The sequence below is a fragment of the Trachemys scripta genome, chromosome 4 (assembly GCF_013100865.1).
Source record: "Trachemys scripta elegans isolate TJP31775 chromosome 4, CAS_Tse_1.0, whole genome shotgun sequence".
Taxonomy (NCBI): domain Eukaryota; kingdom Metazoa; phylum Chordata; order Testudines; family Emydidae; genus Trachemys; species Trachemys scripta.
In genome coordinates, this window is record NC_048301.1 from 74,832,278 (window position 1) to 74,848,372 (window position 16,095).

General features: G+C 40.0%; 1 protein-coding gene across 1 annotated transcript in view; it reads right to left on the reverse strand.

The window, feature by feature from the left end:
* The window catches only part of EXT2 (exostosin glycosyltransferase 2), a 94,360-nt gene that overhangs the window by 45,648 nt on the left and 32,617 nt on the right, over positions 1 to 16,095 (reverse strand). Inside the window, exon 8 of the mRNA XM_034769614.1 lies at positions 6,796 to 6,927. Coding sequence (XP_034625505.1) covers positions 6,796 to 6,927 — 132 coding nt within the window. The remainder of the gene's footprint in view (positions 1 to 6,795; positions 6,928 to 16,095) is intronic.

The following is a 16,095-nucleotide window of genomic DNA, read 5'->3' on the forward strand; positions in this document are numbered from 1 at the left end:
GTAGCTTGAAGCTTGTCTCTTTCACCAACAGAAGTTGATCCAATAAAATATGTTCTCACTCATCGCCGCTCTCTGCATTCTGTGAAGTATTTATTTTAGTTTTAATTTTTTTCCTTCTTTCCATTAATTTCAATAATGTGCCAATGGAGTGGATTTGAGAAAGGGGGACTGTGAGCGCTGTTTAGATCAGAGTGCATATTTACAAATGTCATAGTGACTGGGATCTTTAGGATCTCTCCATCTATCAAGGTATTCATGTTCTATTGGTGCTCATCACCATAGCATCTGAACACTGCTAAATGGGGGTCCAGGAATGGGATTAATGTTTTCTTTAAAATAAAACTCTACAGTGTAGTCTCCTGACAATGCAGACAGTGCAACATACTCTAAATTGGGAAAACAAAACTTGAAATCAATTGTACGGCTGCAAGGCCTCACCCCTAGAGACAGAAAAGGTTGAGTGCATTATGAATGTGAAGCTTGGGATAAAAGGAAGCTGACTAAATTCTACTACTATACATTTTTATTGAGCCATTAATGAAGACCAAGCCTCCTACTTTCTAGGCCACAAGGCGAGCAAGAGACCAGCTGGTGAAATAAGAAGGGTTATTATAGGGAAAGGGGCAGATAATAAAGTCATTTCAGAATAAGATGGCAGGCAAAAATCCTACAGTTTCTTCAGGCCAGCCTATGTAAAACAACTGCCATGAGAATAAGAAACACAACCCCTACATATACATTTGTATATGTACTACTCTCTTCAGGCTCTCCCAGACTAAAAAAAGCAAAAAGCTCTCTAAAAAAACCTAACAGTATTAGTCACAGACAGATTGCGTGTGGACTTAAAATTACAACTGACATTAAAGTGAAACATCTGAACCTCCACTGCATGCCAAGAACCAAGTCCAGGAGTCTGTTTCTCATGCCACAGAGGATATCGTAAGCAGATGAAGTTAAACTTTCTCTACATTAGGTACCAGCCACACTGCATTAGATAAGTATTATGTCATCTTTTACCATATAAGTAGAGAATGCTGAACTCTACTCTTGGCAGGTAAGGCAAGGAGAAATTTTGTTTCAGCAAGAAAATATATTTTTAAGTCTGAATGATCACATATTTGGTACACATGACCTATCAAACACTGCAGAAGTGTATTAGTAGCTACACCTTCTAACAAGACATGGCAAGAAATCCAACATGGCAAATAAGACAAAATCCCACCCAACTGATCCAATGCATCTCACAAGTAAAATTTAAGATGCCTGGAAGTAGATTAGATGTTATGAAATCTAATCATTTCAGAAAAATGTAGCAATGAAAACTTGAGTGAGTTATACCACATGTGTCAACCAATAAGACTGCTGGAAGATTTCCTCTTATACACAGATAAATGTTTGTTCAATGGTTTGAAGGTGAAGAGTGTTATTGGGGCACAAGCAGAAAATAAACAGATGATTCCACTGTATTGTAACACTTATTGCTTAAACTTGGATGAGTGATGTTTTTAATTGGCAACCCTCAGTATCTAGATTATTCATAGGAACAGTGAGATGTAAAATGCCAGCCAAACAGCTCAGAAATTGTTTTAAGTGTTTTAAAAGGCTCAATTAGTTGCCAGTTGGCTGAAACACACAATCCATTCTCTAAATGAACATCTGACTTAGGTTTTGCTAAGTGAATAGCAACTATGCTACTGTTAGTCAGAGAAAAAGTAATTTTTTGCATTAAATTAATTTGACTATTACTTTAGTTTAAATAGGGTGGAGATGCTCTTTTCTGCCTTACTGAAAAAACATTGTCTGGCAGTCACTCAACAGGAGAATGGAGGTCTGCTAGAGAAGTGCATTTATTTCTTGGCACACAGTGATTCTCTCAACAATTATTAAACAAGAAACTATTAAACTACAGTTTATAACATTCAAGTTCAAAACTCTAAGGCAGACAACAATGGGGCCAAACCTTTTATAGGTCTGTGCTATAAGCAGGCCTGAAAGAATTCCATTAACACCAGCGAAAGAAAAACTGGGAAAGAACAACATTATTGTCATTCTCAATCATCTGCATATGTTGGGAAGGTACAGGGACAGACACACAGACACACAGACAGAGAGAGAGAGACTGACTTAAAATAGTCTCCAAAAATCTAGAATTGCAATTACTAATTTATCTCTGTATTAGATAATTAGAAAGCATCTAATTGAGGGAGACTGATAGTAGGATAAGGAATCTTTCGACTCAAGGTTATTCGTTCTAATCCAGTTTGGTAGAGACCAAAAATCATGACTACCACCTGACAGATAGTTAGTGATTTATGTGAAGTCAGTAATCTCAGTCCAGTTTATAATGAATAACGGCTGCATCAGTAAACAAATGGCAATAACTGGCACATTTGCGTGGTCTCAGCAAAGGTGCCAAGGGCTGGATGGTTCCAGAACTGTCAATTTAGCACCTTTTACTAGCACTATATTAATTTATTAAAAGAAGGAAACATCTAGGGGTGTGTGTGTGTGTACGCATACACACAGTGTTGTATCATAATATATAAAACAAAACAAATGTTTTGGTATTTGTTACTATTTTTCCCTTCTCCGTCAGCCCCAATGGAAGGATCTATTAACACAGATGTTGCTCCACTTCACATGGAAACCTTTATTTTTAAAAAGGGCTAAAAACTTTCAGTCAGCCAACCAATTTGAATAGGTGAAATTGCTCCGATCACTTCCTTAATGTATAACACACTCAACATGTGATGCATTGCATTACATATGCATTCTTGTCTCATGTAACTTACATTCCCTTATGGTAAAGAACATTCAAGTGTTGCTGTTGCACAAGAATTGTGGCAGCACCACTCAGCATGTGAGGGGTTCAATGAAAGAAACAGAAATAAAGGTGAGCTACACACAGATCTAGCTGTGAACCTCCTCACTATGAACTTTAGTGTATAAACACCATTTCCATCCTCATTGTCAAAGACAACAGCCAACATCTCAAATACCAAAATCATTGAAATTCTTCTCAAAGGAGTATGTAACCATCTGAATAGTTCCAAGATTGAAGGTATGTCCCTACCCCCACAGTTCACTGTGATGGTGTGGTCAAGGTAAACCTTAAAATAAAAAAGCTTAGAAAATTAGCCTGCATTTTGCAACAATCCCAACATGTTGTTGCCAATTAGGTGGAGACAGCATTGTGAAAGCAGCAGATTCCTCTTCAGAGATGATGTTGTTAGAAACCTGTCTACGGAAACATTCAGATCCCTGGCAAACTCCTGTATGTAGCACTTTTACAGGTTATCATCCCACTTTTTTTAAAAAATATTAATTCAGAACTAATTCAAATTATTGTTAAAGTCCTGCAGTGATACATCAAATCTTGGGAAATAAGGGACTGAAATGAAAAGGTGACTCAAATCAAGGTAACCTCATGAAGTCACAGAGAAGCATTTTACCTACGGGGGAGTTACAGGAATTGAACAAGTTACGTGGACTGTTAAGCTGGAAAACAATCACTTACTGTTCTATTTTATATCTCTGAACTGGACAGTATTTGTCCAGTGACATAATTTGTAACAGGGTAAGGCACGTTACTGAACACTTATTTCTCATGTTTGCAGTGACTGTAAGAGAGTCAGGTTACTATGTGCGGCACGAATCACATTTAATGTCTACAGATAAAAACATTACACAAATGAAGTAGGACCGCTAGAAGCGCAGATAAGAATTCTCACTAGTTCCTCCTTTGTGTGATGAACTTTACAGACACAATAGGCTCTTATTCTGTTACATTAAGTAGTAAGGAAGGTTTCCCTTTTCCAGCTGCCCAAACTCATATCACTTGCTCCAATAAAAGCAGGTCTTTCGTGCATAATTACCTGTAAGCAAATCTGTGTTCTCTGATTCACTCAGGGCCATTATTAGCCAGTGCACAGGGATCTGCATAATAAATGTTAGGTTAATAACCATATAGTGACCATATAAATCTTTGATGAGTTGCTGTAAATCCCTTAATACCAAAAAGCTACTGCACTCTCTGAACCTCTCACTGATTTTGCCCACAGCACATAAGGTTGCCTCATCTTCTGACCCCCTCCCCAAATCTGTCACTCCAGTGTGCAATCTACACTGCACAATAGAACCATAGTGTAGATGGACCTGCATTCAATATAAAATGTAGCATTAGGATGGGTGACAGAAAGAGGAAGGAGAAGGAGTCAGATGAGTCAGCCATATTTGTTTTGGGAATGTGAATTGCAAATTCTGAGGGCAAAAGCCAGTAATAGAAGAGGGATTTACAGAAGCCCAGCTGAGTGCATATTTCACTACTAATGCTATAGTGACTTGGGGTGCTCCTTGTTAACTGACTAATAACTATATCCTAGATAAGAGAACTTTGATGTCCTAAGTTTCAGAGTTTATTTCCTGTACAAGTCTCAGCCTTGAAATTTATTTAGCCCAGAATACAATCATCATTTGTAAACTGGTAGCATTCTCAAACTAACTTTTAATTACTCACTCTATTTTCATATCTGGATCTGATGGCACCTTTCACTCTCCTAAAAAGATACTGTGTCAAATCTCTACATGCATAAATGTATCTTTAGAATCATAATTTCCCACCAGGACTAATCAGAAATTAACAGGGTCGTTATAAATGCATGTTATCAAGGCACAAACCAAGATAAGAAACATGCTTATGGCTCAAGTGGGACATTATTCCTTTTGACAAGCACAGACCATCAGTGGAATTCTGACAGCTCGATAGTGCAATTATTTAAAAAATAACTCAATGATTTATTAAGTTGCTGGCAGATACTATATAAGCACTCGCCGCCCAAAGTGTCTGAAATTATAAATTAGCTGGACCCTGAGGAGGAGGCTGCCTAGAAGACTGCAATGATAATAAGCTCACCTCCAAGAGATAAAATATCTCTAAAGCAAACATTTTTTTACAATGGATAAATCATAGCTACTGAAGGCTCCAGTTTTTTGCTGCCACTATTAGCGCGAGGGTCAAAATATACAAGCTACAGACTTTAGCCAGTTAAATAAGAAGTGATTGAATCAATTATACTTTTATATGCACTCATACTGGAGTGATAAATACTTATCAAAATCCATGGTCATTAATGTCACAGAACTGCGTGGGTCTGTTCAGGAGCAATTAAATACAAAGAACAATTCCTGATCTGAACTGTATTTTCTTTTACTGATCCTGTGAAGGAGGGTCACAAAAGATCTCTGCATAGCTGGCTGACATAGAGCTTACACCGCTCACAAAGGACATTTTTATGACTTTTTTCCCATACTGAAGCAAGAAAAATATTCATGCATGTATGGAGACTCTTTCAGCTGAAATATAAATCCAAGGAACTGACTATTTGTGGCCATGGAAGAGTCTCAGTATGGTGTTTGGCTGGACAAATTCCAGTTTGGCTAATTACTAGAGCCTCCTCACGTTTTCTCTGCAATTTCAAATGGATAGAGTATTCCTCTTTACTACCTGTATTACTCTATTGTGTACTGTTGCTGTGTATTGCTGACCAGTTTCAGTGTTACACTCTAGAGATTGCTGTGTTTGTTTGGTGACCGATCTCTTGTAAAATGCTTTAGGATCTTTCATCCCACAGTATCCCAAGAAATACACTTTCCTGTAAATATAGTTATAAACAAAAAACCAGGAGCTTATCTGTCCCCCACAGCAGAAGGAACGGTCATTGAAGTCAGTGGGTATCCTGCTAGAGGGAGAGCAGGGAAGAAGCAGCCTGAGAGGTGGCTTTTAATGCTGCGTGTTTCCAAATCCCTATTTTTCTTTTACCATGGAACTCAGGCCAGGTGTCAGGCCATTCTTGCTGTACTAAGGCACGGTCTAAATAGTCTACTAAGATGTTCTGAGCTCCTCATTCTTGAGTAATTGCTTCCCTCTTTCATACCTCAAACTTCCCACTAAACATCTGTCAGTGCCATGCTTGCTTCCCCCTCAGCAATGCTAATGGGCCGGTATCCTAAGCTAGGCCCATTGAAAATGCTATCATTCTCCAATAATGTAGGGAGTTTAATATCAAAAAGCTATTCCTGAGCTCTCTTCTCCTGTATAGTTGAAAACCGTCCTGCTACCAACCCTTTGACTGAGCTTTCGCAGGATAGTTTAGAAAAAGGAAATACAGGTATTAATTTTTCTGTATGTGTAAAATATAAATTAACTAAGGGAGAAATTAGTTTGCAAACTTCTGCAATATAAGAAAATAGAATAGGACTGAATGGTGCAGCAGGTTAATTAACACACAAGCACTTCTTCCTCAGAGAGCTGGGTTCAAATCCTGGCCAAATAAAAAGTGAAATGAGTTTGTCCCAAAAGTAGATCACTCAGGATGATTATCAGTTTCTGTACAAGCGAATTCTAGGACTAGAATACCAGAGGTGTACATTCACAGGGCTGCGTGGACAAGACAACAGCAGGAAGAAGAAAGCTGGAAGTAGGGGAGGTATTCCTCACATCGTTCTGACAGAAGCTCACACAGAATCTATTTATACCATGTGACTTTTGCCAGTGTTATCACTTAAGTTATTCACTTTCAAAGGTATCAAATTCACACAAAATTTAACAAACACTCAAATATATATACACATACATACACACACTCACCTGAATATCATAAAAACATTTTGTGCAACTTACAAATACAACAAACCTTTAAATAGTAATGTTACCAAGATGCATAATACATACTAACGACCTGAAAGAAAAAAAAAATCTTATTTTATGACTAAGCCACAGAAGTACATTCTACTTACAACAGCTGGGGGATCATTCCATTCTTCATAAGACATGGCAGCATATGGGTAGATCCGGTCATTGATAATCTGAAGGGTGGCCAGAGCAATAGCTTTCATCGACCGAAAATACGCTTCCCAGAACCACCTTGCCTGCAAGGAAAGGATGAAATGCACTTTCAGACCCCGCTAACTCCACAGAGCTGATGCCTAATCATCAGTTTTCGTTTATCATATGCAATCTGCTAAATGCTACTGAGAAATCAGCTGGAAATTAAATCAGGAGGCAAATTCACTGGAATGAGGAATGTTTCCACAGAGGCCGGAGACCTCAAAATGAAAAAATTACTGGAGGGGGGGGGGGAAATGAACTGAAGTTGCAGAATAAATAAATAAATAAAATAAATAAAAAGCAAGGACGACATGCAGAGGAAAGCATTTCAATGCGTTCGTGAGTGGGCTGGTGGAATGAAACTCCATGCAAATATATCAAGGAGCCAGTTTCTTTCATATTTTTATCAGTTTTTCCCCTCAAAATGTCAAAAATGATTTAACCACAGCAGAGAATAATTTACTGTTATATTTGTTTTTTCTAATTTGAGGGAACTCAAAGTGCAGCCCAATAGCCAACTGAAACAGTGGAGCCTAAAATACAGTGCCTTGTAATTGCAGCATGTGGAAAAGCTGATCTGTTACAGGTTTTTGCTACTGGTAAACTCTACCGAACAAGCAATTCCTATTCTTCTATGAAGAATAAAAATAGGGTCCTACCAAATTCATGGCCATGAAAAATGCGTCACTGTCCGTGAAATCTGGTCTTTTGTGTGCGTCTACATTATATTATACTGATTTCATGGGGGGAGACCAGCGTTTCTCAAATTGGGGGTTCCTGACCCAAAAGGGAGTTGCAGGGGGGGTTGCAAGGTTATTTTAGGGGGGTTGCGGTATTGCCATATCACGCCATCCTTACTTCTGCCTTGCTGCCATCAGAGCTGGGTGGCCGGAGAGTGCTGGCTGCTGACTTAGGGCCCAGCTCTGCAGGCAGCAGCGCAGAAGCAAAGGTGGCAAAACCATAACATGACATCCTTACTTCTGTGCTGCTGCTGCTGACGGTGGCTCTGTCTTCAGATCTGGGCTCCCAGCCAGCAGCTGCCACTCTCCAGCTACCCTGCTCTGAAGGCATCACTGCTGCCGCCTGCAGCAGCGCAGATATAAGGGTAGGAATACCGCAACTCTCCCCACAATAACCTTTTGACCCCCTCCCCACAACTCCTTTTTGTGTCAGAACCCCTACAATTACAACACCGTGAAATTTCAGATTTAAATAGCTGAAATCATGAAATTTACAATTTTAAAAATCCTGTGACCGGGAGATTGACCAGAATGGACTGTGAATTTGGTAGGGCCCTAAATATAGAAATGCAAGCAAATATTAGCATTTCTTTTATCTAAAAATGTACATGTTTGCAAATTAGTTGTAGTCCTTGATCCCAGCAAGTTTTCAACTCAGCCATGGGTGTTGTAAAATTTGCATGGTCTAAACTGGCGCTTTTAAAAAAAATAAATGTGATATTCAAACAGATAAATATACAGAATTTCACAGATGAATCAATTCTAGGCTGAGACTCTATATGAAAAGTTTCAATCCAGATTCAGTTTCTACCCAAGACAAACCCTTAGTGCTGGAGGAAAAATGGGATTTGGTAATGAATATGCTGACTGATACAATTCTGTAGTACACACACACACACACACACACACACACACACACACACACACACTTTAAAAGCCTGGAATCAAATGATACTGAAGAACCACATCCAACCCAAAAGGAAACGTGCTTTGCCAATGATCACAGCTCAAGTACCTTGGCCTAATAAAAGTGAATTTCCTGAGCTTAGTTGTTTCTGCAGGAATTTCCAGCACCTCTAAGTGTCCAGAGGCACTTCTATTTAGGATCTCCCCAAGCTTTAGCATTAGCCTGCAGGAGTGTGCACGTGCATCTAGGTGGGAGAGCAAGTGATAGGAAAGACATTTCCAGATGCACTGGCAGCATATGAAGCTTGCTGAGCCAGAAAACAAACAGAAAGGAGAATATACCTCTCTGGCCAAGTGCTATTTAACTATGCCAAGGGGAGTTTTCAAACAATGCAAAAGGCCAGCTCTAGAGATATGCTAGCAAAGTATCAAATCTTCCTCAAAGTTTTTTTGGGGAATCCCATTGTCTTGGCAGAACAGGCTTTTGGATAACAAAATTAAACTGTTTTGTGTAGTTGTGCAATGCTAAACAGCTGCTGCATTCCATCCTACAGGTGGCTGCTTTTCACTGAAGCGCAAAGTGATTCCTATAGGTACAATTTGTAAAGCTCTTTTTGGGATTCTTCAGGTTGCACAGCACCATATATAAGTGCAATAAACCCCAAATTTTACTTCTAAAAGTGTTGAGGATGCAAGTTCACAAGCAAACTCAATTATGTTCCTGAGCAATGGCATCATCCAATGTGTTGTTTTGAATATTAGTAATACAACTGAGAAGAAAATGGGTCTGTTGCCAAGTCCTCACCCTCATCACTCACTCTGGAAGCAGTTTTTAAGTCAGGTTTTTCAGAATGTTTTGGTTTTATACTTTGGAAGGGAAAAGCCACTCAAATGGTACAAAAAGCAAGAAACCCTTGGCTCATTAGGAAGAACGATCATAGAGAACGACAATGGGTAGCGTCACCTAGAATACTTTTTACCCTACTCGGGGGAAAGAACAATAATCACAGGCCTCGACACCTAAGAATATTCAAAGGATATTCCAGGAGGCAGATGGGTTTATCCAACGATTAGTTACATTTGTACAGGGCCTTTGACCCAGAGGGAACCCAAAATGCTTTACAAACCATATATAAGCCGAATCACTTTGCTAACTACAGGAATACATTCTCTCTCTGGAACCACATAGGAACTACTCACGAATTTAGGCCAAAAATGAACACTGTACCCAACTGGAAGTGCTGGAGAAATATATAAAGGTAATTTACCAATATTATAAAAAAGAAATATTTAGAACTCTAAAATACTTTACAAAAATTATATAATCCTCCTAGTGTCCCCAGAAACCAGAACAAAAAGTGAAGAATCAGATGCCAAGGGTATGTCTACACTACAATTAAAAACCCACGGCTGGCCCGGGCCAGCTGACTCAGGCTCATGGGATTGGGTTAACAGGCTGTTTTTAACTGCAGTGTAGACATTCGGGCTCAGGTTGGAGACTGGGCTCTAGGAATCTTCAAGATGGGAGGGTCCCAGAGCTCATGATGCAGCCTGAACTCCAACGCCTACACGACAGTTAAACAGCCCCTCCCCTTAGCCTGAGCCCCATGTGTCCAAGCCAGCTGGCACTGGGAAGCCACAGGTTTTTAATTGCAGTGTAGACATACCCATAGAGAGGAGTAAGTTACAAGTGTCTTACACAAGATCCTAAAGAAAACCAAAGACAGAGCAAGGATAAACTTTGACCAGGGCAGTCCATTTAATAGCCCTTCTCTTCCAAAATTTGTAAAGACCACAAGTAGACAACTAGAGTGCCACAAATCCACGGATATCCACTTTATATCCGCATCCACAGACCATTTTTGCGGATCGGATGCGAATACAAATGTTGTATCCTCACAGGGCTCTAGCTAGAACACAGATTTTACATTACATCTGCATGTTAACTTATTAAGTTAACTTGATAAGTAGTTTTAGAGAACTATTATTTGTAAGAGAAATTAATTGCTAGAGGAATAAATTTTACATAGCCTACCTAGGTACAGTAGCAGCACAAGTTACATACAAATGAACTGCAGAACCCAACATGGTACTTCATGCTGGTAAGTGGTACACCCCATTTCTCCTAATCTGGTAAATTTTTACTGGCAATGCTAGACTGGTGATTATTCAATTCTCTGATAACCAACTTCTCCTGACAAATTGTTATATGCAGAACCTATTCAGACACTATCTCCTGTTGACTGCAGCAGAAATTAATCTGAACCCACTTCATTTTGCTGCAAGAATGTTTGCAGTGTCCAGTAGAATTATATTTTCACACCAGGAAAAAGACAGGAGAAGGGGGTGAAGGGAATTTATTCTTTACAAACTAATATTTATGTAATTATTAATTTTGGGTGAAGAGCCAGAAACTGTTTCAACATTTGGTTGTAATTTTTCAGAACTGAGTTTGTTTAAGGCAAAACCCAAAACCTTCTAGGGGGATTGCAAGTCTCCAGACAGATGTTTTGAGGGCTCATTACTTCCTTCCTATCTTGTTTGCTTTTATAAAACTAAGTGATTAACATGGCTAGCTATTCTAGGTTATCCAACATGGTAAGTTACTAAGCATTATTGGAAAGTTATTCTACTAGGGAAATACGTTGCGTTTCCCTGTTTCATCCAAAATAATTTTAATTTTCTAATTTACAGTGTATGTGATTGGAAAGCTTTTATCAGAAGGTAACAAAGATGTAGCAGGAATTGGGTGGGGAGTCAATGATACACATCATAATCTACTAGCATAGTCCACGGAATAGAGAAAACTTGAGTTCTACTCCTGGCTTTGACACCGACACCCTCTGTGTCCTGGGGCAAATCACAAACTTTCTCCCGTCAATGGCTCATACATGAGCCTTCTCTTTTCTTTGTCTTTACAAACCATCTATTATTGAAGTATGAAGGAAGGAGGCTAAAGGACAAGCAACAGAAACTTCATTTAGAGTTCAACAAATAGTTTTTATGCCACCAACTGATGTTTTATGCCATGGCTGTGACTAAATGTTCTTGCTTCCTTTGACGAGGCATCTGCAGAGGGTTAATCAGTGGACTTGCTTCAATGTGTACACATTCTGCTGAAGCTGGGTATCTGGCCTCACTCAGAAAACCCTTGAGTGTTCCTTACTGTGAGAAGTTCTCCAGTGTCACAGATAAGGTTGATCGCACACGATGGATAAGATCAGCTGGGAAACTCCCAAGGACAAGCCCTATTATATTCTAGATAGGCTCTTGTACCATGCTCAGTGCTATAGTAGCTCAGTACCTTCCAACAGTGCATTAAACAATGAGACTACAGATCTGTCACATGACATTTGTTGACTCATCCTCTCCCCTACGGGAGAAGCAAGTAGAATGGGGTATCTTGTTTTGGTAGGGCGCACAGTCTTTTCTGTTTGTGTTTTGTTTTTTTTAAACATACATGCTGCTCTGTATTTATTTTGAGGACAGCTCAAAGAAATGTGCCTTGCATTTGTAGTGGATGGTGCTCAGGTTTGTGATGGTCCTTAGCTCCTCGGGAGTTCATTCCATAGTCTTGGTCTGGCCCCCAAGAAAGTTCCATTTCCCACACAAATGAGCTGTACCCTTCTTGCATCCTAAATTCATACTAGCTGCTATGATACTGGCCTTACTACCTGATCTCCAGGGTAAAGATACACAGGACACAAACTGGAAAAGACCTCCCGGATCATCGAGCCCAGGCCACTGCTATTGCATGCTGCAAAGATTATTTTCACAAGGTGACCATGCAGAGCTGCATTTCTTCCATGTTTTGAAGAGATTTTTCAAGTTTGTGCCATTCTAAGTATTAATCTATGTTATTTTATAGATTTGGTGGAAATGGATTGGGGGAGGGATAGCTCAGTGGTTTGAGCATTGGCCTGCTAAACCCAGGGTTGAGAGTTCAATCCTTGAGGGGGTCAGGTAGGGATCTGGAGCAAAAAAATCAGTATTTGGTCCTGCTAGTGAAGGCAGGGGACTGGACTCGACTCTATGACCTTTCAGGGTCCCTTCCAGTTCTATGAGATAGGTATATCTTCATATATGGACACTTTATAAATTAAAAAATAAAATAACTATGCCCAAATATTAGCAGGAATACAGTTCTAAACCAAGAGGACGCAGACATCTTGTAGGACAGCAGCACAAACCATAGTAACAATGGTTATTCCCAAGCCCAGATACCCACAATCTTCAAAATGTGCCATACCACCACTAAATTCAGCTATGAAAGGGAACTTGCTCATATACGGATGAAAGCAGGAGCACTTCAAGGACTCTCTAAAGCGTTCTCTATTTAACCCTGTGCTAGCCTCTTTCCCACCTAAATGCTGGTGCCTAGACAATCACCAACTTTAACTATATAAATTAGACTCAAATATACATTTAAAACCACTGTTAAAAGTACCAGGAGTTCTCAATCTAGGGAGCTGTGACTTGCAGGGGATCATGAACAGGTCACCGGGAGTTGCTACCACCCTGACTTTCCCACATTGCTAAATGGGCAAGAGATCCTGGACGGATCCAGTGTGGAAAAACAAGAGAACCTCTGCCAGAGAGTCTTGTTCCACCAATCAGCAGAACATTCAGTTTTGAGAGACTGGATGGCCCAAAGAATGGAGAATGACCCAGAGAGCCTTTAAGTTGCCAGCTAAGCTACTACCACTAAATGGCTCTTCAGTAACCTATACAAAATGCGTCTCAGTCCAATAGCTACAGTCCATTTTACAAACATACCACTGCAGGTAATACCATTTGCCACCCTTGTACGTAGTCCAATGAAAGTAACCAAAGACTGAACAAACTATGGAGACTGAACTCTCTTCTCTCTCCCCTCCCCACAAGTGGTGATCTCTGCAAGCCAAAAAGTTGCTCCCTCTTGTCAGCGTGGAGGAAGCTTTCACCATCATTGTTGACATTCTGCTAAGCTGTAAATTCCAGTATTTTCCATCTAAAGTTGCTTAAAATATATATTAAAAAAAAAAGACTGAAGTGATCTCTTTATGAAAAGGATCCAACATCCAAACAATTTCATTTGTACAGAATTTTTTGGGGGGAGTGGAAAGGGGGGGTTGAGAAAGCAATTTTTGTAGTATATCTAGTAGCTGTAGCAATATTTGTAAGATGGAGAATAAATCAAGCCCCTAGCAAATTCAAGATACAAAAAAAAGTTATAAAGCAAAAAAGAAAGGCACTGCTCCAATGTACTGCTCATAAATACTTATTCTCGGAATCCCTTTAGCAAGATGACACAAAGCATCCAAACCCATGATTTCCTTCTCCTTGGATGCAGCCTTACAACTTTGGTCAAGTGGACTGAAGAGGCACTAAGGTGTTCCAGGTACCAATACGCACATCACTTTAATAGATGAGGAGCATGGGACAGAAGCATTTACAGCTAATTTCACAGGAAAGAAGACACACAACCTGCAACAAGAAGGTAGCCCACGCACTGAAAGTAACATTTATTTAAGCAAGGTGTTATTTTTCTTAGAAATAAACACACTTGGGGGCCCAGCATCTCTTTACAAGCTCTTTCCAAGCCAGCACAGCGTCAGGTTACACAGTCCATTCATATGTTTACAAGACCTAGTGTTAATGCCACTAATGGTGCTCCGACAGAGTACAAGACAGATCAACATAAACCTTCTGCTTATATTGATAAAAGAAAAACACTGGGCATGAGGAAAGGAGCACTGTAGGGTACAACTCAAGGGGGTGTGTACATCGGCAGGGAGAACTATGCTCCTTGAAAGGAAGCTTCTAGGTTTCTATCAGTTACCCACCCAGTTTGGTGAGAATGGGGAAAGTCAACAGAAAAGAGATTTGGAAGAAAGCAATAAAAGTTAACTGCCCATAAAGCACCACTTCTCCCAACCTCTAGGTCAGGCGCCATGCTATTGTAAGATTTTATTCCATTGCAGGAGCCCAGTGCTCCCAAAGTGCCACACTTGAAAAGGTTTATGAGGCCTGGAAGTGTTACCATTTTCACACTGGCTGAGGTTACTCTACTTTAACTGCTTTCCTTTTATATGGTGTAGGTTCAGATACCCACTTCCATCCCACAGTGTTTTTTCAAACAAACTTTTTACTCCCTGATCAGGTAGCCTAGGGAAGCTTTGGTAAAAGGAAAGCATGTAACCTAGAGGCTACACTGGGTGCTAGGTATCTTCACTTTTATTCCTGGCTCTGCCATTTATTCAGTTTAACTTTATACAATTCACTAACCCTCTGTGCTTCTGTTTTCTCATCTGTGCAACATGTGCAATCCCCACCTCATAGAAGTATTGTGAGGCTTAGTTGTTTGTAAAGCACTTTGAAATCCTCGGATGGATGGTCCTATAGAACAGTGTTTCTCAATGATCAGTCTGTGGACTGGTGCCAGTCCCTGAGATCTCCCTGACACAGTTTAGGAAGGCAACAAGCCACTCCTTGGTATTAAAAAGATTGAGAAACACTGCTATAAAAGGACAAAACATTTTCCCTCCTGTTATTTGTAAAATGCCAAAACTTCTAAACATATAATTTAGCTAACCAGTATTACTACAGTAATTGATAACTGCAACTCTCTGGTCCTTTGCTAAATATTTTTTCACAAAACGCAAAGTAAACCTGTGGAACTCCTAACCAGAGGATGTTGTGAAGGCCAAGACTATAACAGGGTTAAAAAAAGAACTAGACAGTTCATGGAGGATAGGTCCATCAGTGACTATTCGCTAGGATCGGCAGGGATAGTGTCCCTAGCCTCTGTTTGCCAGAAGCTAGGAATGGGCAACAGGGGATAGATCACTTGTTGATTACCTGATCTGCTCATTCCCCTTGAAGCACCTGGCATTGGCCACTGGCGGAAGACAGGATACTGGGCTAAATGACCTTTGGTCTGACCCAGTATGGCTATGTTCTTTTGTTCTTATGGTACCATGAGCAGACAGACTTTTTCAGACTAGCACAAAGTAACATGCAAAATTTCACCCAGCTGAAGGTTAATTCGGAAGCTTGCCCAGAGAGGCCTTCAGGCTCAAAATTTACATAAAGTAGAACTAACTGAAGACATACATCTTCAATAAAGAAGCAGAGACCTCAGCGACTACATATCCTAGCATGCGATGCTCTATCTTGTTCCAAGCTGCCTCCAACCATACCATATGGACCCACATATGGGGACCCATGGTCTAACAGAACATTCCCACACTCAAATGTTTAAGCTGCCATTTCTCAATCCCCCATACTGGATGTCCCTCTATGACTAGCTTGCTGTGCTGATGAATTCCTTACTGCCAGCATGTGAACCAGTTTCTCTGTATTCAGTTCCATGGGAAAGAAACCTCCAAATGCTTCAGTTACAATCAGCATCATTTTTTGCTTCCTCTGCTAGGCAGGGCTTGAGAGAAATTTACTGACGACGGCAAAATTTTGGGTTATGCAGCAATGTGTAGTTTACAGCAGGTGATAAAGATCTAGGGTAAAATTTTCAAAAGTGCCTAAATGCCTTAGGAGCCTACATCCTATTTTCAGAAATGACTT